A 21320-nucleotide genomic window follows, 5' to 3' on the forward strand; every position below is an offset into this window, starting at 1 on the left:
GAGGAAACTCGAGTTAAACAAAGACTATTCTGTGTTTCTTACCGAAATATCTCCACTCTCCATCATCTCTATAACACAGGCTACACAAAGCAGCAGGCCGCCCCCCTCCGTAGGCCCCAACCGCCCGCTCCACTTCGGGTCATGTCTGAAGTGGACCTGGTCGTAAATAATATCCCCACCTGACATATTTGTTAATCCACCTGTTGGGACGAACATGTTCGGTCGACTTGAATATGCTACAAACACCTCAAAAGCCCGAACAAAAGACGGACAGATCAGAAAAAAATGACACCTTCAGCTTGAGCAAAAAGGATAGTTGAAAGCTAAAGCGCGCGAGCTAATTAGCATAACGCGGGAATGACGTCACAGCCGTTATCTGAAGCTTTGTCAACCAAACAGCACAATCACATTATAATGTGTTTATTTAATATAATTAATCATTAGGCTTACCTTAACATTAAACCAAGGGAGAAGAAGCAAATAACCGTAAGTGTAAAATTTTATTTTTTCAATCTTAACTTGTTTCAAATTATGCAACATAACAAAAACAAGCAATACATGAACACAAAACACCTGGCAGGTAACACTTTCATATTCTAAAAGATTATAATCAAACAAGCAAGCTCAGTCTTAAAAAATGAAGCCGATGTGGAGTGTTTCAAACTGCAGTTTCTCAAGTATCCACATGAGGCTTGCTGCAGAAGTACAAGAAACCACATACACGCCCATTTAAAAAAACAGATCTTTACAGCTGAAATAAACATCTTCAGTCTTGTTCAAAAAAATGAAATATCATTGCTGAGGAATGTGTTGTAAGTTGTTAGTTTACTGAAGTATCATTTGGCAATGAAGGCCACACTTTGGTTATCACCATGACAACAAAGGCCTCAGGGTGACAGTGCATTTAAACAGCGATAGGAAGTATGGGGGAGAGTTATCAGCTGCTACCAACATGTCAATTTGTTATATCTCTCCACTTCTTCTTCTTCTTAGGCAGAGTTCACTGCAGAGTAGAGACATCCTCAGTGTGTGTTACTGTGTGTGTGTTTCTGTGTGATGATGAGTGGGCTGCTCTCTCATAGTGCAGTATGTGCTGCCTTTGACGTACCCACAGAACATATTGGCAGAGTGTACTGTAGGAAGTTGTCAAGGTCTTATTTGGCTGATTGAAAAGAACTGCAGGTGGGAAGTATTTGTTTTTAAAGTAATCTGTGCTGGGACAGGAGCTGAATCCATCAGAGGTTTATTGGCCCCTGAGAGATGCAGTGAGTCCTTCTCACTCCTCAGGTAGGAGGCAGCGCATATCCATCAACTTTATTTGACAGCTTTTTCACAGCAACAATTCTTCAGGGGCCAATAAGACAACACAAATTGACTCACCTTCTGTCCAGGCATAACTAGAGATGTACACATATTTCACATCATACCAGACCCCTTGCCTTTCTCTCATTTGGCTTGGTGTATGTTGAACCACTTCCTCTGTATAACCCCTATGCTCACACACAGATTAGTGCAGGTGATTTAAGGTTACATCTTGTTGATATTATTCCACCCATCATTTACTAAGAGTACAGTATCCCTCACAGAGGCTCTAAATATAACTCATAACCATCAGTCACTAACCAGAGCTTCTCTCTAATCACCTGTTTCCACTATCACGTTTACAGGTCAAATATTAGTGGCTGGACTTTAAAGGTATGTTCCTCCTTTCATTGTAATGAATAAATGACAGAAGGAAGAGGGCGGAGCATGTCAGACAAGCGTGTGTCTGTATATGCGCATGCGTGCGTGTGCAGCTACTCTGGTGAAACTTTCAGGTGCGCTTCAGCCTCAGAGAAGAAAACTTCTGAAGTCAGCACGATGGATTATATCAAACCTCGGGTTTAAGCATCTTAAGGGAGAAGTCTAACAACATTTAAGTGTCACAAAGTGGTAAGTAAACACTTCTTTTCTCGTTCTGAAGCATTTTAACTCACCGTGAGCACTGTGTTCTCAGTCACCTGTTGTATCCTGTTATAACAGCTCAAGGGGCCGTTAACTTTACTTATGCAGTTTGTCTGAAAATGCTCTTTTCCTGTCAGTCTCAGAGCTCCTTCTTCTCAAACACCAGCCCGTGGCATTCCTGTAATAGAATAAATGTTAATTTAACTTAAAAAGACGCCACAACCTCTTAAACTCAGAGCTCCTTGGTGCTCTGCAGCGTGCAGAAACTTTCTAACGACTTAAGCTCTCATTCAACCAGACATGCTGAAAAATCCCTTTGTGGCAGTCATTTTGCCTCCGCCAATTTCTGTCCCTGAAATCCTCCTAAGACACAAAGCTGAAGTGTGCAAAATGTGTTTTCTGAGCAACAAACATTTGTGCTAATGTGTAATGGCCCTGCGGTTTATTTATGCCAGTAATTTCGTGCATTTCATTCTGGGGATTAAGCTATTAGTCATCGGAAGTTTCCATCCACTGCTGAACTTGTGAGCTACAGAATTCAGCAGACAGACAAAACAGAAAGTTAGTTTGCAGATATATACCCCATAATGTTTCCAGCCGGCCACAAGGGTGTGAAAAAAATCACCACATACTGAAAGACTGAGCTGCAGCAAAACCACAATGAAACGACGTACGTTTTTACAGGGGTCAGCTGCTGAGAACAGGAACTAACTGCATGTATAACTATGTCATTCGATCAGCAGAAAAAACACGATATTAACTCATGAATAAGTTTATAATAATATTATAAGTAAAGCTGGATAGGTCCATTAATCGACCTTAACCATTATCTTGGAAGATGAAAAGATGAGTTACAGCCAAAGCTCCTGTGAGAAAGTTGTGTTAAAGTTTATATTCCTCTTTAGATATAACCTCTTACATCTCTTCTGATTTTGTCCTGGACACGTGTTTGCCATGTTGCCAAATCACAGGTTATTTTGGCAATGAAATACATAACTCACTGGGATTATTTAATGTAGATAAAGCTTTTATAAAAGAACATTTCCTCAACATGCTGCAAATCATCTCATCTTCTGTTCCGCATCCACTGCATCAAAGTAGAAACAATGAAATATGATTTTAAATGTGTGATGGACTGTTGTTGAGTATATGTTGTTTGAATGCTAGTATGCTTGTTTTATCGTTTGTATTGTATGCTTGTTGTACATCTTCCTGCCCAGGGACCACAGATGTACATTAGCTCTGAAGCTAACTCTGGCTTTAGAGCTTTCTTGTTTTGCATGGTCCCCGTCAAACTAATTAATTAAATAAAAGAAATACATCTGTCAAATATAATAAATCTGGCTGCTTTTGCAAGGCTCAAGGGTTAAAAATGTCCACTGTTGCATTAAAATGATAGTTTGTATGATATATGGATGTTGTCTCTGTGACGTCACACATTTGTTTTGAAGTCTATCGTCGCAAGGAGCCATACTGAATCAAGCTGACTGAGCCTTGCAGTGTTTGAGTTAGGATGAGGTAAAGAGGCGGGTTGACAGCCTCCTCTCAAACAGCTACAGGGTGCCCACCAATCAGTCAAATCACCCATGCCCTTACATGGGCAAAACTAGAAAGTTCAATAACTCGGAAAATAATGGGTTATAATAAATCCAGTTCCAGCACAGTGTGTCCCGACAGAGAAATGATCTATTCAGACTGGATTCATGTTGCTGAGGAATTGCAGTTTTAACCACTGCGCTATGGGCTTCCTATTTCTAGACAGAGGTTTCACTTTGATCAAAACAGTCAGTGGGTTTACAGGAAATAAGACGTTTTAAAATCCTTTAGAAATAGTAAACATTGTTTAACTCTGTAATTATTCCAGTATACAGATGTGTAATACCATGCTACGACTAGGTTAAGGTGCTCTAGTTTTGCTTGTGACATGAATCTGTGTTAATTTGGTCATAAAAAAGTCTTGAGTCAGAAATATGAGAGTTCAGTAACCTCAGCGAACACCTCTCCTTCCCTCCCAGGTGTTTTACTTTTCCTCATGCTGGCAGTGTAGCTAATCTCTTCTCATCTGTTCCGTCAGCACTTTCCACTACCCATGGAAGACATAATAAACAAACAGGGGCACCAATAACAATGACTGCTATTACCACTATACACTAATCCCACACCCCCTCATGCAGACAGTGCAGGTAGTGTCCAGGCCCCTGAGTCACAGGCTGAGGAAGCAGGAACTGTGTTGTCACTAAGAGGGAGCAGCTTTGTGTCCAGCTCTCTGGCCTCAGTTTGCTCTAACAGGGGGAGTATCCTCTTTCACACAGGGACAGAGGACCACAGTACTTCAGGATCTGACTTCAGAGATAGAATTAAAAAGGGACACTGAAATTTGAAGCCTCCTTTAGGCGAGGCAGCTTCAAGGAGAGAGGGAGATGATAAAGTTTGTGTCACAAAGATGCTCTTCAGATATGAACGCTCCGGGCACGTTAGCTAAAGCAGCGTGTAAATCACTCCAAACTGTGAACAGAGAGAAGAGAGAGAGAGAAAGACAGAGACAAATGAAAAGAGGGCAGAAAAAAAATCTGACTACATTTTGCCTGGAGTGCTGAAAATAAAATTGCAGGGTGAGATTTTCAAGCACAAAAGTGAGTGATTGTAACGCTGATGGAAGTGGTAATGAAGCATCATTACAGCCCAGGCAGCGCTGGATTTTGAACTCCAATCTGATGTTATGAGGAGATTCATATTTATTATGATTTGGCTCTTTTACATGAGATGGCTTCTCTTCAGTTAATCAGATTGATGGGACATCGGCTTTGTGCACTGAGAGACTGGGCTCAGAGCAAATAGAACCTGTGTCACACAAAAGAAGGACAAGGGAGAGGAGGAAGAGGCATGGAAATAAATGCGTCAGGGCTTTTTTCATCTGCACTGCACAGGCATTGTAACTTTTATCCATTTATCCACCCACTGCTCAGCTCAGCCTGCAAGTCTCCAGAAAATTGCCTTTACTGTAGAGGAATCTGTGAGCCTGACTGTTTGTTCTGCTTCTTTCTCTCCCCATCCCTCTGTTGTCCCCTCATCCAGGTTCCCTATGACTTCCCTGCTCTCTTTAAGCCCCCAGTCTCCTGTTTTTCTGTCTCAAACCTCCCTTCCTCCATCCTATCTTCTCTCTTTATTGCTCCTTCTTTAGCCTGAGGCTGGTAATCTTTCTGTCTATGAACTAACTAATCTGTCACACTCCCTCTCCTCAGCTATCCTCTGTCTTCCTCCTCTCCATCTCTTCTGTCATGTCTGTATCAATGAGGAACCCTCCCCAGCGTCGGCGCTCTCTGGGTCCTGTCTCACCCAAACGCATCTACAGGAACCTTTCCGTCAGGCTGAGAGGAGGAGAATCGTCTGTTGGAGAGGCTGACACGGCCAAACACCTCAGCAAGTCTGCAGATACTGTGAGAGACACTAAACTTATGATGTTTAACTTTTGAAGACTTTAAGGGTTTAGTTCACCTAGTCTATGTTCAAGCTTTCTAGAAGTGATAAGACTGGTTTGGGTTCCCTTAGTTAATATGCTACAGATTATAAGTAGTTTCTGAGACTGATAACTGATATTTGGAGCTGATGTGTGTGAACAATAAAGGAAAATTACAGGAAGTTTGGACCTGCCGTTCAAAATCTCTGATTTCTAATCACTGCAGAAGAACATGGTTAACAGTATATGATTATAAATATAAGGTGAATTTATGTCTCTGGAAACTGTCCACCAATCACAGTTCTTGTATTTTCAAAGAGAGAAAGAGAGATCGCCCCCCATAGTCTGTCTTACTGCAGTGAAGAAAATACATGTTAAAATTATGTTTGTCAGGCTGCTTGGTGTCCTAAGTTTATGGGCGGCCATTTCTGTACACCTGTTCTCAGCAACTGATGTAAGACACACTATGACCTCCAACTGTAGGAGTTGAGCAGTTAGCTCCCTCTGCTGGTTAAAGAGGGTACTGTGATTCATTTGTCATCTCTCTGATTTTAAAGGTTTGTTATATTTACTGACTTTCAGCTAGAGATGCACTGATACTGATCCAGGTGTCAGGTGTCGGTGGATTGGAGCCCCTCAAAGCTGGGTCGGTATCGGTGGGAAGAGGCTGATTCATGGTGCCGATCCAGGCAACCAGCTTTCTCCCTTTACTTTTTTCTTGTATAATTGATGTGAAATGTTGCCTCTGATGCACTTTTATGTTTTTTGCTGAATTACCAGTCTACAGGGTAAAAAATATTACAATTGAATATAATTTCTGCACATTCTGAAGCATGGTTTTTACCAAACTGCTGGTTAACATTCAAATATTATATAGTTAAAATAAATATTAACTTCAGTAACTCCATGTACTTTTTTTTGCCTTTTACCTAAAACATTACCAGTCTTATCCCTCAGTAGGGCATGCAGGTTATTATTAACACTGGTATCAGATTGGTATCAGCATTGGTCGATACCTAAAGCCCAGGTATTGGTATCAGGACCAGAAAAGTTATATCACTGCGTCCTTACTTTCAGCTGTGTGTGTGGGGTACTGTAACTCCTTATCTCAGTGCTCAGTTTGACTAAAGTGCTCTGTCTGGGTTTTCTTTAAGTTATGAGGTCTCATCCTGACATTTCCTGCTGACTCTGTTCCTATCAAAGCTTTATCCGATGTGAGTCTGCTCCTCTGATTTATGATAAGATTCATGTGCTCGATTTTACCGCCCTGTCCTCGGCCTCTCTCTCAGCACAGCAGCTGCAGTAAATAAACCTCTCTTCTGGTGTAAACTCTCTTCTTCTGTCTTTATCTGTCCATCCGCCCATCTTTTTCTGACCCTGCACCCTCTCTCCTGTTCCCCATTAGTACAAGTCCCTGTGGGAAGCAGTGGAAAATGAAGATACTCTGGCTGTGCAGAGCCTGCTGTCCAGAGACCACACCAACAGCGGAGGAGGGGGAGGGGGAGGAGGAGGAGGAGGAGGGAGCATGTGGGAAAGAGGAGAGAAGAAGAGCAAAGACTGGGACAGGGAGAGGGAGAAGGGGGTGAACAGGGTGAGCGATCAAGGCCTGGTCCCTCTGGATGTTGCCGCCCTTACCCATAATTCCCCTCTGCTGCATGTGCTGGCAAAGGCAGGAGCCAGACACAACCCAGTTTGTGAGTGTGTGAATTAAAAACACGATGAAACCTCCAACGGTGATGCCTGGCTTTAATTTCATGTAGATCATATTCATAATCTGTCCCTTCTTTGCTCTCAGTGTGCCGACCGGAAGAATGGGAGCTTAAGCTGGACAACCTGATGGCGCTGGCGGGTAAACGGGTGGAGGAGAAGAAGAAGGAGTTACTGAGGAAGGCTGGGGCCGGGCCTCAGGCACAGGCCGACATCCACAGACACATCCGGCTGTGGAGCCTCCGGCTGCAGCTCTACTGCAGGATGAGGGAGAACTTCCAGAAAACAGGTCCGTGCTCTGAGTCAGTCTGGGACTTTACACGGACACAGACAAGGTCACGGGTCCTTTCTTTTCTGTCTTCTTTTGCTTTGGATTCCTGCAAACATCTACACACCCTCCCTCAGAACTTGAAAAGCCTCCTGGCTGTATTGTCTTTGCTCTAACCCTGCTCCAGTCTCCCTCCCTCTGGCTCTCTGCTGGTTCATGTGTGTTTTTAATAATTGTGAGATTAAACTCACTGTTACTGCTTCAGCTACTCAGCATGAAACCCTCTGTTAGCTCTTATTTTATTTCTAACTCTGTCATTTCTCTTCTCTGGCTGTTTTATGAGCACGGTGTTATTGTGAAGGCAGTTAGGCTCTTCTTCTTTGAGCAGAATAATTAAACCTTCTTCTTTTACAGATCTGACCATGAGGGCGTGAGAGATAAAGGTTTTAAATGTAAAATATTGATCTGCTTTAGCCTGAAGGCCTGAGACTTAATCTCTTCACTCAGGGTCACGGCGTAGCTCACCACGACTTTTATTCAAATCACAGACACTCATCACTGCAGGGCAGAGCTGAGGTAACCTTGGCAATAGTTATCATGGTGCAGGGGTCTCCAACCTCTTTTAACATGGATTGGTGTCATGGGAGACATATTTCATGAACCAGCAGCTGTGGCTAGGTTTTACATTATAGGAATACAGATTTGGCATCAAACAAACATGAAGCGAATCATAAACAAAACTCACCATAACGCAGAGGGATCATAGGGAGCTCTGAGCTCGATTCCTGCTGAGACACAATCCCCTCCAAAGATGATGGGAGGCAGTGACACCTGAGGATTCATCCTTATTTCTGGTGAAGTCTGTGAATCATCCTGGTTTCTGTCACTGCACAAAACAAGCTTCATCAGGCTGGAAATGGAAGTTGGGTGTTAAGTGATTTTGTGGCAGTTTTGTGATACTCTTCTTGGATTTTAATTCAGAGCTGAAGTGACTAATGTATACATTACAGGTTAAAGTAAGGACATGTTTTCAGGTGTACACATTTACAATAATAGGATATGATGTGAACATACACAGTATAAGATATGGTACAACAGGATATGCTGTGATAGACTAGAGCCAGTGGATAAATCTTCAGCTTACAGCCCTGTTCCTCTGCCTCAGCAGCTTGAATGGCACATCAGAGCTTTTTCCTTTCATGCCTAATGGATGACATACAGGAGTGTATTCAGACAGCTCACTAAAGACAACAACCAGCAAACAGAGACATATACTGCTGAGACCCAAAACAGATCTACACCATATGAAACAACATCCATCTGTGGCGTACATGCTGTACAGATTTAGCCGTTCACATTCTGATATTAATAAATAAACGCTGCAGTGACAGAAATGGATAAAAACCACAATCGGCATGTGTCGCTGAAGAACGCCTCTCAGTGAGATGAGAACCTGTTGATGCTGCTGTCCAGCACCAGCAGCCTCACAAAGAGGGTTATAAATATGATAAAAGAAGACATCAATTGAGTTTATACACTTTAGTTTGTGTTCCTGAACTCTGCACAGTCTACCAGACAGGTCAGACAGTCGTCCACCTGAACACTGATGGCTGACTCCTGTAGGGAGACTCTTCTCAGAGACACAGCCTGAGTAATCAGGTCAGCGTACAGGGCAGCTGCAGAGCAGGTCCAGGATAACAACACTCAAAGAAGATATTTAAAGGGTCAAAACTGACGTATCTCCTGTGAAATCATTCTCAGAGCTTCCAGGGCCGCCCAGCCATGTGTCCATCGTGGTGACCAGCTCATCGTCTCTGTTTCTGACCATCAAAGAGCCCGAGGGCAACACCATCGGGCTAATAACACGCTACCGAGGTGAGAGATGAATAAAGGAGTTTATATTTCAAATATGGTACAAAGGAGGTATGATCAGGGATGTGATAGATCAGAAATAATAAAGTCAAAGTCTCACATCAATGAGCCTGAAAGTATGAGAGCTTCATACACAGGGGTGGGGTTTTCTCTCGTGGTATCAAAGCTGCATGAAAATCATTCTGTGCAGCTCAGAGTAAAGTAAGCCCAACTTCCCACAACTGTAAACACAGAGATCCTCAGCTCCCTGTCGAGGCAAAGTGAATCCACAGAATAATCTTCAGTCAGCTTGTTCTGTGTTCTCAGTGGAGTGGAGCACGTCAGCCAACTTCAAACGCATCCTGGGCTCAGCACAAGTCACAGAGACCAAGAACCCAACGCACAGTATAAAGGGACTGACTGCAGTGAGTAACACACACACACACAAACACACACACACACATATAAGCATCATCAGGTCAGATAACACTGACAGTTACAGCATGTTTTAATGCACACACGCGTTGCATCGACTCCTACTTGCACACATTTACTGCTCCTCATCCAACATCTGCTCAGCGCTCTGTAAGAGCCGCCACTCCGCCGCCTTACTTAACAGGATGAATTAATAATGAGAGCGGCGTGTGTTTTATGTGTCCTGGAATGGATGATTCAGGAGGTTAATGCATGCTGATAATTTGGGCGTCTGCTGCTTCTCTAACTGCAGGGAGTGCATTACTTTGTGAGAGTGAGTGCCTTCAACGTGAAAGGATGGGGGCCGCCGCAGAGCTCCACACCAGTCAGCGCTGCCCCCTCCAGTGAGTACCCTGAACTGCAAACTCTGAAGCCTGTAGCAAGTGTGAAACTCATCACTCTTTCTCTCTCTGTGTAATGAAATAACTCCACTGACATCCAGCCTGTGTGAGAGCGTAGGATCCACTTACAGCTGCTAGATAAAAGATTTATTAAAATATGGAGAATTAAAGATGTCAGAGTGAGTCAATCCGCTTTGTACCGATGCTGCTAGGAGCCTGAATTCAGCTCATAATCTGTCCTGCATGTCATCCACCCTCGCTGCCGAGCTTCCTGTTTCTGTGCAGTGAGATAACGGTGCACAGTGTTTCTGTTCGGTGAGAAATGCAGCTAAAAAACAGGACTCAGGATCCAGATCTACGTCAGAATATGACTAAGTGATGATAGAGTTGATTTCAGCATGCTGCAGAGTCTGAACTTTGTTTCTAACTTTAGAGGAGGCGTACTTTTTAGTAGGTCAGAGTGAATCAGCTCTGAAACTTTCCCAGTCACAGCGCACAGATGGTCTCTCATGCAATCTCTCGCCTCCTAATCACTGTGATAGGAGTCAGAGCAGCTCTCAGGGCTCGTCTGCAAATGAGTTCTTGATGTCCTGAATGATTTTACTCTAATTGCAGAGAAATGAAAGGGATAATTTCTTTCCCTTTGTTTGTTTCAGGTTGGAGAGAGTGTGCTGGTGTGAAGTCTCAGCTCAGGAATCATGAAGGCCTTGTGAGGAAACTGCTGGAGGATGCCCGGGAACCAACCTACAGAGGATTCTGCATAGGTGACACGAGGAGGGGGGAGGAGGGGGCAGCAAATTTGTAGAAGCAGATCACACGTTCTGTTTATACCGACTGTTAGAAGAAAAGTTTCTCTGTCATGCATCGCTGTTGTGTGCAGAGTAGGGATAGACCGATTATTGGCCGATATTTGGCGTTTTGGGGCATATCGGCACTGGCCTTTTCTTTAGGCCGATGGCCGTTATGAAACCCATTCAAAACTGTGTTGTTTTGGCTCTGATGTTTCTCTGCACAGAATTTCTCCCTGTCTACACTATGGAAGCCCTAGATGGTCATTTAAAATCAGTCATGTAAAACCATACAGAAAATTAATTCAACTGCATAACATGCCTGTAAAAGGCAGCACAAAGTCAATTCTGTCCAGTTTTATTGCAGATACATAGGAATTTTGGAAAACTTTATTTACTGTAGAAAACTTAAGCTATTTATTTTTTAAGTTTTCATTTAACTTTATAAGACATGCTGCTAAGCGTGGGAGCTGTTGAATAAACATATGCTTGAAGACATTTGATTGCATTTAAGTGTTGGAGTTTGTATTGTTCAAATTTTTTTACACAAATATTTTTACTTAGACTGCAAATGAATATCGGCTTCAAATATCGGTTATCGGCCTCCTTGCCTACTAATAATCAGTATCAGTATCAGTATCGGCTCCAAAAAATCTGTATCGTCTATCTCTACTGCCGAGGTTTCTGCTGAATACACTCCAGCTGATAAGGTGACTCTCCTTCTCCTTTCCTCTCCTCCTCTCCTCCACAGAGAGCTCCAAGCCCCAGAGTCCCAGCAAGCGTCTGTCTGTGTCCCGAGGCATCAAACAACTGTTCCAGTCCGCCACCAAGTTTGTCCGCCTCCTGCAGAGGTACCGCTCAATCTGTCTCACCTGTCCCCTGTGCCTTCAGGGAGCAGGGAGCAGAGGATTAAACGTGATGTGATTACAGCAGTGTGCACTACAAAGCTCAGGTCCAAGCTCTTAACCGTCACGGTTATTGAGGAAGAACAGTGGTGCCGTGAAGGCAGCTGTAGGCTCCAGATTAGAGGAGCGCTCTTTTGAACAAGATGATGTTTGAAAGCACTGGACTGAGGAAAGTGGCACGTGGCTGATCAAAGCTTCATGCTGCTACGAGTGTTCGGTGGACCACACTCAGCACCAGAGCTGAGAGCAGATAAACACCACAGCCTCTGAGTGGAGGAAAGAGGAACCGCCAAACACTGCATGGATTAAACAAAGCGCTGTGGGGGGTTTAGAGTAATTGCTTTCTGAATGTAGACTCAGACTTTGTTTGCATAAAGTACATTACGGTTCAGTGTTGTTTAAGACTGACAGTAAACACTGCAGTAAAAATTAATGTCTTAACTTCACGACTCTGTTTGTTGTGCAAATGAAAATCTCGGCAGGGTGAGCAACCGTCCTGCAGGATTGTTTCTGCTCACTTGATGTTTCTATCCTCATGCAGCTCTCTTCCTCCCCCTCAGAGCTTTGACATTGGCTCACCTTTAAAGAGGTGCTGTCTCTTAGTGAGATGAACACGAGATTTGCTCAAACTGTGACATCACTAGTTGATGAATCTCCTTAAATCAAAAAATTAGTCGTTTTACAAAAAGAAACAAGTCTTAATGCATAGAAACACAGAGGAAGGTTCCAGAAGTCTTTGAAGTTTCTTAAAGCAATTGTTGATGAAATGTTTCTACAGTCCCTGGTTTCGACCAATCAGAATTTAGCATTTAAAAAATCTGGTTTGTAAATATCTAATAGTTGTTCCATTGTTTCCCTCTGTGTTGGATCTCATCAGGGGCGTGTATCTGGCGACTATTTTCTACCACAAAGAGAACATCCTGGTGACGGCTGAGGATCAGATCCCCCTGGTGGACATCCAGTGCTGCTCCACCTCCATCACTCAGGACTTCGCCTGGTTTGCCAAGGTGAGCTGGTTTCAGAGGATCCCTCCATTCTGCTTTCTGTTTCTGATGGTGTAAATGATGGAGTGTGTTCTGTTACCTGTGGTCTGATGGTCTTGTTTCTTGCAGTTGTCCTGTGCATGGCAGCAGGTCCCCTGGCTCCAGCAGGCACTCTCCTCCGCTCACTCCTCCCCCTCCTCCCTCCTCCAGAACAGGCACAACATCTTACGAGCCGTCTCCCAGCTGCAGGTAGGATGTTAAGCAGCTTACTCTGCATGATAAGGAGCATCAAACGGGTTAAATAATCTTTTAATTAACACGTAATATTAATTCTCACATAGTCTTTCCTTCCCTATCTGGAGGCAAAACATTTCCTGCAGGCGCTGAGTTTCACTTAATTTGTCCCTCATGATTTCATGTTTGTTCATCTTTGTGCCTCCTCCTCACTGGCTCCAGTCTTCTCTGGGAACCATGGATCTGGGTCAGGTGTACTATGAGCCTCTGAAAGACCGGCAGGGCAACGTCTTATTGGTGACTTTGAGGGAGTTCCCGCATCCTCCCAGGTGAAAAAGAGTCTGTCATTTTCTTTAAAAAGAGGTTTAATCCCTCTAAAAACAAATGAAACTTTCCTCTGAAAGAAGGATGGCTCTTGCCTTCACATCTTAAATGTTTCACTGAAACAACCCACATTGAGTTTTCAATCAGTCTGCTTGACTCCATTAATCTCCATCAGTCTCAGGAGAAGGAGGTGAAGACCTGATCAGGAGTCAGGCTGGCCCTGCAGACTTGCTCAGTGAACCTTCAGTCTGTCTGTATTTCCCTGTGTTGCACTGTCTGTGTTTTATAACTGTGAACAAATCAAACTGACCTTTCACATCCTCACACTGCTCCAGCCCTCCTGACCCTCCACTCCACTGGTTGCCTCTGGCCCGTCTGGAGAAGAACCGGAGCAGAACTCCTCTGCTGCCCGAGCCCACCGCCATGGACATGCTGTATGAGCAGCTCAAGGTGATCCTCTGTTCAGAGAACTGATTCACAGTGAATCCAGCAAACCAAGTCAGGACTGCACCTCATATTTATACGTCTTTAACTCACCTGTCTCTCTCCACCTGCAGGAGAAGCTGTCCTTCCACAGACACAGCACCCAGTGGGCTCAGCCTGGTCTGTACGTGGGCATCCTGAAACTGTGCAGCTCTGTTGAGCAGATCCGAGTCCTGGTTCCTCAGAGGCTCCCAAACCTGCTCTGCCACACAAGAGTCCGACACAACCCTCACGTAACCAGGTAATACACAGCGGCAAGTGAACCAGGAACCACACAGAGAGCTTTATAGACTGGGTCAGAGGTTTCAGGGGTATTATCTGAGATTAAATGTCAGAGAAGGACAGGTTGTGGTAAAATACATCAGTTCTTTTGGTCTCAGGATATTTTTTTACATAATCTGTGCCTCTTGTGTCATTTTGTCTTTACTCTCTCTGACAGGGAGGAGTGGGAATGGCTTCAGAGTCATGTCTACACCACGACCAATGACAGTGCTCAGAATCTGCTGGACGGCGAAGATGAGAGCGTAATGGAGAGCAGTGTGCTGCTGGAGTTCATCATGTCTGTGAGAGCGGCCGCCACACACCTGCTGACGAAGCTCAACATCCCCCTCTACAGGGTGAGAAACACACTGCCTCCTTTAGATCCTCCTTTGAATCCTCTGCTCTAAACTGGAAGAGAGGGCAAATACAAATCTACTCAACATGGAGCTAATCACACATTTTAATCACCTTTTGGTGTGTGTGTGTGTGTGTGTGTGTGTGTGTGTGTGTGTGTGTGTGTGTGTGTGTGTGTGTGTGTGTGTGTGTGTGTGTGTGTGTGTGTGTGACAGGCGTATCAGTACGGTGTGTACACCCGGGAGCTGCTGCAGTTTGGAGACAAGGTGTCCATGATCCTTCTCCTTCCCCCCAGCGAGGACTTCAGCTCCAGCTACTGGCCTCTGGTGGGGACGAAGGAGCCAGGCCTCACCATGCCTCTGCAGATCTTTGAGCTGGGTGGGTGGAGGACTGGAGTCCATGATACAAGACGTGTTTAATGAACCTGCAGGGCCACGGTGTGTGTTAAGTCATGCAGGGTGGGGGGGGCTGTGGGGTTAAAAGGAGCAGACAAACTGTGATTCATGAAGCTGTGGAGCTGCAGGTTAGGATTAACACCTCGCCGAGTTACTTTGATTAAACACAGCAGGGAGTCTACGAGGCCTTTGAATTAAAAACAGACTCCTGCATCACATTCTGTAAGAAGAGAGGGACAAACCTCTTCTTTACATCTCTCTTAAAGCAAAACTGTGTTTTATCTTCAAAGACAAATAATCTAACAACTCCAGATATGATCTATAAGTGTATTTGTACCCTCACAGGCCTGTTAGTGGAGCGTGATGTGAGTAAAACATGCTGATGTTCACTGCCTGAGCCTCTGCTCTTTGAAGAGCAGACACTTCTATTATTCCAATTATGTCTTTGATCTGTTTTCATCAACGTTTTGAATTTACTCCTTCATTTCTTCCTTCTCTTCAGTTCACTTCTGGACCTACGAGTGGGACTTCCTGTCTCAGTACTGTCAGGCCTGGGTGAGGCTGGAGCTGGACACTCACCTGGCCCAACAGGCTCTCAGGGAGGCGCTCGACACAAAGGAGGTTCAGGAAGCTAGAGAGCGCCTGAACCACATCACTGAGTTTGCTCATGTAAGACCTGCAGAAACATCTGATCCAGCTCTGTCAGGAGAGAACACCTGAACGAGATTTCAGTCTGACTCTGTCGTCTCCTGTCCTCTCTGTCTGCAGCGTTTGGACTTGGTGTGGAGGGATGCTCGGTGGATCATGGACTGTCTGCAGTGTGTTCGGTCCAAGCAGTGGGTCGGGGCAGTTCCTCTTGGTCTGGTGATGGGAGGAGACCCGCCTGCGCGTCCTGAAGGTGAAGAGGAGGAGGACAGTTTAACCAGACTGACGTGGCCCCATCGGATACAAGCTCAGAGGGCCATCTCAGGTGAAAGAAAGAGGCTTTAACTGCTGGACAGCACACCTCCACTAACCATGTTTTAACATGTTAAAGTGATACTCCTGGATGGAACAAGTTGGGCCCTATCACGAGGTTTAGGGCAGAAATTACCCCTACAGCAGTGTTTTTGTGCAGCAGAAGCCCAGAGCACACACACCAAACACCCCCTCCCTGCTCCTCTGCCGGTTTCCTCTGCACTCAGACGGGGCCATATTTTACTTGACCAAAAACACAAATAAACGGACTTCCACCCAAAAAATCTGATATCGGTCTGCATTCACACTTTATTTAGAGAATTTTCAGTGTGTTACTTTCACACGAAAACACCGCTATATAAGGCTCTAGTTCTCATCGTGTCTCTTCATCCTGGCAGACTACCTGCGTTTGTTTATATCTGGCACGACGCACGCGGACTGATACACTAAGTAGCGAGCGCCTCTTAGTCAGCTGTAGCTCTGCAGCGGAGGTAGCTCCGTTTTACACCACGATGAGAACTAGAGCCTTATTTAGCTGTGTTTTTGTGTGAAAGTAACACACTGAAAATTCTCCAAATAAAGCATGAATGCAGACCGATATCAGATTTTTTCGGTGGGAGTCCGTTTATTTGTGTTTTTGGTCAAGTAAAATTGGCCCCGTCTGAGTGCAGAGGAAACCAGCAGAGGAGCAGGGAGAGGGTCTTTGGTGCGAGCGCTCTGGGCTTCTGCTGCACACAAACACTGCTGTAGGGGTAATTTCTGCCCTAAACCTTGCGACCCAACTTGTTCCATCCCAGAGTATCACTTTTAAGTAGGCTGCAGGTTTCATTTCTGCAGATCTGAATCTGTTAAAGCCAAAACAACAACATCAAAACTCTTATCAACATCCATCTGAAATCTGTCCTGCTGTCCTGATGTTTTATTTTTCTTTCAGAGGGTTCAGTCAGCGGGACGCCTCCAAATGTGGTCACAGCCGAGGTTTCAGTTCCAGCTGGAATCACTTCTGTCCCTGAAGAAGACACCCTGGTGTTGATGGAGGGCGTAGCAAAGGGAGGATACCCTGTAGACATCACCACTCAGTCCACCGTGGACCTGACCAGCATCGGGCAGACAGAGCTGGAGTGTGCAAGCGCGTTGATTGAATCTGGCCTGGAGCCGGCTGCTGTGGCTCAGTTGGACGTGGGCTTCACAGTTCTGGACACTCAAGTGTCCTGTGAGGAGGAAGACTTCCCCCCAAGCATCACAGAGGTGATCCGGCCTATGGAGATGGCAGAGCTGGTGGACATCATACCCACGCTGAGTCTCATTGAGGAGGAGACGCCCAGCGGGCCAACCACACCCTCAGTCATGGATATGTTGGAAAGTTTTGGGTTGGGGATTGGAGAAAACAACGCCTTCTTTGACCTGGAGAACTCAAACCTGATGGGTGGAGCTGAGTGTGTGGACTGTACCAGCAGCAGTGTGACGGCAACCCCCTGTGAGGACTCAGAGTGTAAAAGATCAGACCTGTTCGCCTCTCAGACCCATAACCTGACAAGTGCTGACGGTTTGAGCCAGGATGTTCCTGCAGAGGGAGCAGAGACTCAGCAGAATCCCTGCAAGGCGGCCAGCTTCCCTGTGAGGAACCAGGTGGAGTGGGACAGACCCTCCAACAGCTTGTCCTGATGTCCACTCAGGAACCAGCCTCCTGCAGAAAAGTAGTTATTTAAACCAATCAGCTGTCTGTAGCATGCACAAGGTCTCCCTCATCACTCAGAGTCCACCTGTGTTCACCTGTATCCACCTGTGTGTGAGGAGCAGAAACAAAAGAAACAGGAGGACTTCCACCTGAACACTGAGGACTAGATAAAAAGGTTCCTCCGAGATTTTAGGCTTTTATATTTGTGTCAAACTGAAACAATCTTAGTATTTAAGAGAATAAAGATATTTAAACATAAAAGTGTTAAAAGTAATATTTTAAGACAGTCATTATTTATAAAAAAAAATGTTTATAGGTTTAAAAGGTGTTGAAATCTTATTAAAGAGCAACATTCACACACAGACTTAGTATCCTGTTCTATGTTTAAAGCTACTGTTTTATTGGACTGACACCTAATAAAAATGACAATCCTGATGGTCATTCTTGTTGCTTAAGATATAGTTTAGTGTGAAGTCATTACTTGGCTCTGTTCATTTCAACCTTTTTCTAAACCAGATAATAAAAATTGAAGCTGATGTTTCCGTTTCATCTTGTTGACAAAATCTGTATTTTAAAGACCCATGGTGAACTGAAAAAGCTGTTTAACTTCTTTTACTAAAGATAAATCTCCTCTGAACTGTGTGTGCTGTACAAACTGTGCTTTAAACTGGTCAGCTGCTGGACACACATTTTTACCTACATTCTGTGCTTTGATTACCTCTACAGCCCACACAGCACAATGATACTCCAGTTAAAGTGTCATCTACATTATGCTCAATGCAAGCCTTGATAACAACAAACTGACTTGTTTGTCCGTTGATTTTAAGAGGCCTGGTCAGTCACAGGATAGCCTGGTAGCACGCACACACAGTGTGCAAAAAGCAGACTTTCAAGACCACGGCAAGAAATGAACCACATCATGGACAGGCTAAAGGCCTAGTGCAACTTATGGAGGATCAGATACCTGCTGTAGTGTTCAGGATGAGGGGCCTACATACTGTCACACAACTGGCATGCCGGACGGAGGGGGGTAAAGGTGGCGGGGTGGGGGATCTTCTGGTCTTCCTGCAGCTTCAGGTAACAACTGATGAATGTGGTCACTGTGCGTGCTCTCGATACGTCATTACGCTCTGTATGTTGTGTTCATGAAGTACGAAAGCAGGCAGTCAAGACACCCGCAATGAAGAGTCTGGTCATTATGATAAAACCTCTCGTAGTGTCACGAAATACATAAACCAGAGGCTAAAGATCAAAGACAGAGTAAAGTATTGCTTTTTGCTGCGCAAAACAACTGGGTGTGTTCCATTTAGGCTTAAGAAAGAAAGAAAGAAAGAAAGAAAGAAAGAAAGAAAGAAACCACTTGTCTAATTTTTTTTCTTTGGGTTCTGTCACAGAACTGCGTTTCTCTTCAGTTAATTTTACTTTTTTCTTCACGAAAGGAGAAAATCGAAGTATTGGGTACTCACTGGCCTCTAGTGGTCACAGTGCGAGTTACAAACGATTTTGAACCAAAATACACGGTTTTCAGCTCAAACGAACTTGTTTAAAGCGATGATATTTACATTTTTATGGATACACCTTTCTCAAAGTCTCACGAAGTCTCGGGAATTTTACTCGCAAGTCCACAGTTTAGGGACACGTTCCCAGTGTCGGTTGGAAAACGTTGCTCATGCACTTCGGTACATCGTGCGAAATGCGCATGCGTATATTTGACTTCTCGGTTGACGTTTCTGTGAACATCCATGGTAGGCGTATTAATGTTGAATACGCCCGATTTATGAAAGTAACACAAGCTTTGTCCGAGTGAATATCTAGAGTTTCTATAACGGTGTATCAAAATAAATATATATATACACTTAACATTGTTTAATTTTATCAGGATAACAGACAAGCATTTCCGGTTGGTAATTCAAACTACATTTTTTGGTGTATACTAAAATATTGACACAAAACTTTATTACACTTCAGTTTTACTTTTATTTCCAGAGGGGAAAATCGAACTATGATTATTCACTGCCCTCTAGTGGTCACAGGACTACAATGTAAAGTCTTCGTGTGACTAACAGAAGTCTGTCTTAGGATACCACAAATTAAAGCGGTTAATTTTAGCTTTTGTGTTCACAAAGGAGGAGCCAACGAGCCAATATAAACCGTTTAAAGTGGACTCTACTTCCTTTACTCTTTTTTGATGATATATTTCAAAGATAGCCGTGTGGAGCTTATCTGCAGCTGTGTTGATGCTCTCTGCGGTTTGAAGGCGGTTGCTATTAAAAACAGTCTTATGTCTTAATCTCAGGAAACAAAAGACATTTTTCTTCATTTTTTGAGAAACCTGCAGGTTGAAGTCTCCTTTTTCTTTATCTGATGATGTCGTCCTCTGAAAATGCTGCGTCATGTGAAGGTGGGTCTATTTTTATCACACTAGAGCTGCATCATGCTACTGCACCAAAGGCTACCATCCTCTGTTCTAGAACATGGGATAGATGGGTTTCAGATTATTTGTGTTGATATTCATTCACCCACAGAGAGCGGAGCGTCTCCCCCCACACCACGGACAGATGAAGCCCTCAGGATTGTGCTGCTGGGGAGGACAGGTTCAGGCAGGAGCTCCTCAGGTAACACCATCCTGAGCAGGTCTGCCTTCTGTGTGGACGTCTCCCCCTGTTCTGTCACCAAACACTGCCAGAGGATGACCGGGGCGGTGGATGGGCGGAGAGTCTCTGTGGTTGACACTCCAGGATTCTTCCACACCCAGCTGTCCCGACAGGAAGTCATGGCTGAGGTGGGCCGTTGTGTCGACCTCTCCTCTCCTGGACCACATGTGTTCGTGGTGACGGTGCAGCTTGGCAGGTTCACCCAGGAGGAGCGAGACACCTTAGAGTGGATCAAAACCACATTCGGACCTGGAGTCACCAGGTTCACCTTAGTGCTGTTCACCTGGGGAGACCAGCTGAGAGGGAAACACGTCCAAGATTTCTTAGAGGTCAACGAGGAGCTGTCAGAGTTTGTCAGCAGCTGCAGAGGAGGGTACCACATCTTTGACAACAGCCAGCAGACACAGACCACAGAAAGATCTGAGCAGGTCATACAGCTGATGGAAAAGGTGGAGAAAACGGTGGCGAGCAATGGTGGAGGATGCTACAGCAGTGAGATGTTTAAAGAGGCTGAGACGGCGGTCAAAGATGTACAGCAGAGGATTCTGGGAGAAATAGGACCAACACTGGAGTCCCAGCCGAATCAATGTGAAGCCAAAGAGAAACAAGGATCAAAGAAGGAGGAGGAGGAGAAAAGGAGAGAGGAAGACGAGGCCAGGAAGAGGGCCGAGAGGCTCTTCTGGTGTGAGCTGGTGACGGCGGTGGGTAAAGGTGCAGCGGAGGGAGCAGGGATCCTGGGGAAGGACAAAGGGAAAGCTGTGAAAAAGGTGAAGGTGATGGAGAGGGCAGCTGCTCTCGCAGCTTCACCACTCTCTGTCAGCTCGGCTGCAAAGGCAGTGAGTGGAGCAGTCAGAGAGGGGAGTAAGGTGCTGTACAAACACAGGAAAACGTTCCTGCACTGAGGGACCATCCTTATCCTGCCAACTCATGTCTGATTCATCTGTGCAACGCAACCAATGCATGTGTGTGTAGGTGTGTGTGTGTGTGTGTGTGTGTGTGTGTGTGTGCAGCAGTGCAAACATCCTGGAGTGTTTCACAACATAAGGAACAAAACACACAGACACACCCCTGACAGGACAGTCCACGTGTTGTCAGAGACAGAAAGTCATAAAAATGTTGAGCCAATCCGCTCACAGTGACTTCTTGACGTGTCTCATCAACAACTTTGTGTTTGACAGATTCAGTACGCTCTGATGTGAATCACCCACTCTCACTCAACATGTGAACACAGTGCAGCTAGGACATAAATCGAGGATTCAACA

At 44.8% G+C, this 21320-nt stretch overlaps 3 protein-coding genes across 3 annotated transcripts in view; 2 read left to right on the forward strand and 1 right to left on the reverse strand.

The window, feature by feature from the left end:
- The window catches only part of mei1 (meiotic double-stranded break formation protein 1), a 79179-nt gene extending 65464 nt beyond the window's left edge, over positions 1 to 13715 (reverse strand). The window contains exons 1-6 of the mRNA XM_074696025.1: positions 13587 to 13715; positions 12819 to 12989; positions 8122 to 8262; positions 3931 to 4449; positions 1977 to 2122; positions 43 to 200 (exon numbers count right to left, since the gene is read on the reverse strand). Of these exons, the coding sequence (XP_074552126.1) occupies positions 43 to 186 (144 nt within the window). The 5' untranslated portion in view covers positions 187 to 200; positions 1977 to 2122; positions 3931 to 4449; ... (1 more) ...; positions 12819 to 12989; positions 13587 to 13715. The remainder of the gene's footprint in view (positions 1 to 42; positions 201 to 1976; positions 2123 to 3930; positions 4450 to 8121; positions 8263 to 12818; positions 12990 to 13586) is intronic.
- LOC141809154 (ankyrin repeat and fibronectin type-III domain-containing protein 1) lies at positions 1808 to 17934 on the forward strand. The gene is made up of 19 exons (XM_074696022.1): positions 1808 to 1932; positions 5020 to 5381; positions 6807 to 7095; positions 7197 to 7397; positions 9138 to 9251; positions 9555 to 9652; positions 9955 to 10045; positions 10699 to 10806; positions 11582 to 11681; positions 12613 to 12742; positions 12848 to 12967; positions 13175 to 13281; positions 13612 to 13726; positions 13834 to 14000; positions 14199 to 14376; positions 14590 to 14752; positions 15272 to 15438; positions 15538 to 15739; positions 16661 to 17934. The coding sequence occupies exons 2-19, from the start codon at positions 5223 to 5225 to the stop codon at positions 17389 to 17391; spliced, it is 3240 nt and encodes a 1079-aa protein (XP_074552123.1). The 5' UTR covers positions 1808 to 1932; positions 5020 to 5222; the 3' UTR covers positions 17392 to 17934.
- A 1512-nt stretch (positions 17935 to 19446) lies between these two features.
- LOC141809942 (GTPase IMAP family member 7) lies at positions 19447 to 21048 on the forward strand. Its single transcript, XM_074697196.1, has 2 exons — positions 19447 to 19805; positions 19930 to 21048. The coding sequence occupies exons 1-2, from the start codon at positions 19769 to 19771 to the stop codon at positions 20958 to 20960; spliced, it is 1068 nt and encodes a 355-aa protein (XP_074553297.1). The 5' UTR covers positions 19447 to 19768; the 3' UTR covers positions 20961 to 21048.
- Positions 21049 to 21320: the final 272 nt, after the last annotated feature.

Source organism: Halichoeres trimaculatus, unplaced genomic scaffold, assembly GCF_033239565.1.
Source record: "Halichoeres trimaculatus isolate MK-OKI-2021-1 unplaced genomic scaffold, fHalTri1.1 fHalTri1_scaffold_20, whole genome shotgun sequence".
Classification (NCBI taxonomy): domain Eukaryota; kingdom Metazoa; phylum Chordata; class Actinopteri; order Labriformes; family Labridae; genus Halichoeres; species Halichoeres trimaculatus.

Bases quoted from the DNA above. Each gene is read 5' to 3' on its own strand.
- LOC141809154 (XM_074696022.1), top strand. From the start codon at position 5,223: ATGTCTGTATCAATGAGGAACCCTCCCCAGCGTCGGCGCTCTCTGGGT. The intron at 12,743-12,847 runs GTGAGCTGGTTT...TGTTTCTTGCAG, and splicing joins ACTTCGCCTGGTTTGCCAAG to TTGTCCTGTGCATGGCAGCA. The intron at 15,439-15,537 runs GTAAGACCTGCA...CTCTGTCTGCAG, and splicing joins ACATCACTGAGTTTGCTCAT to CGTTTGGACTTGGTGTGGAG.
- LOC141809942 (XM_074697196.1), top strand. From the start codon at position 19,769: ATGATGTCGTCCTCTGAAAATGCTGCGTCATGTGAAG. The intron at 19,806-19,929 runs GTGGGTCTATTT...ATTCACCCACAG, and splicing joins AAATGCTGCGTCATGTGAAG to AGAGCGGAGCGTCTCCCCCC.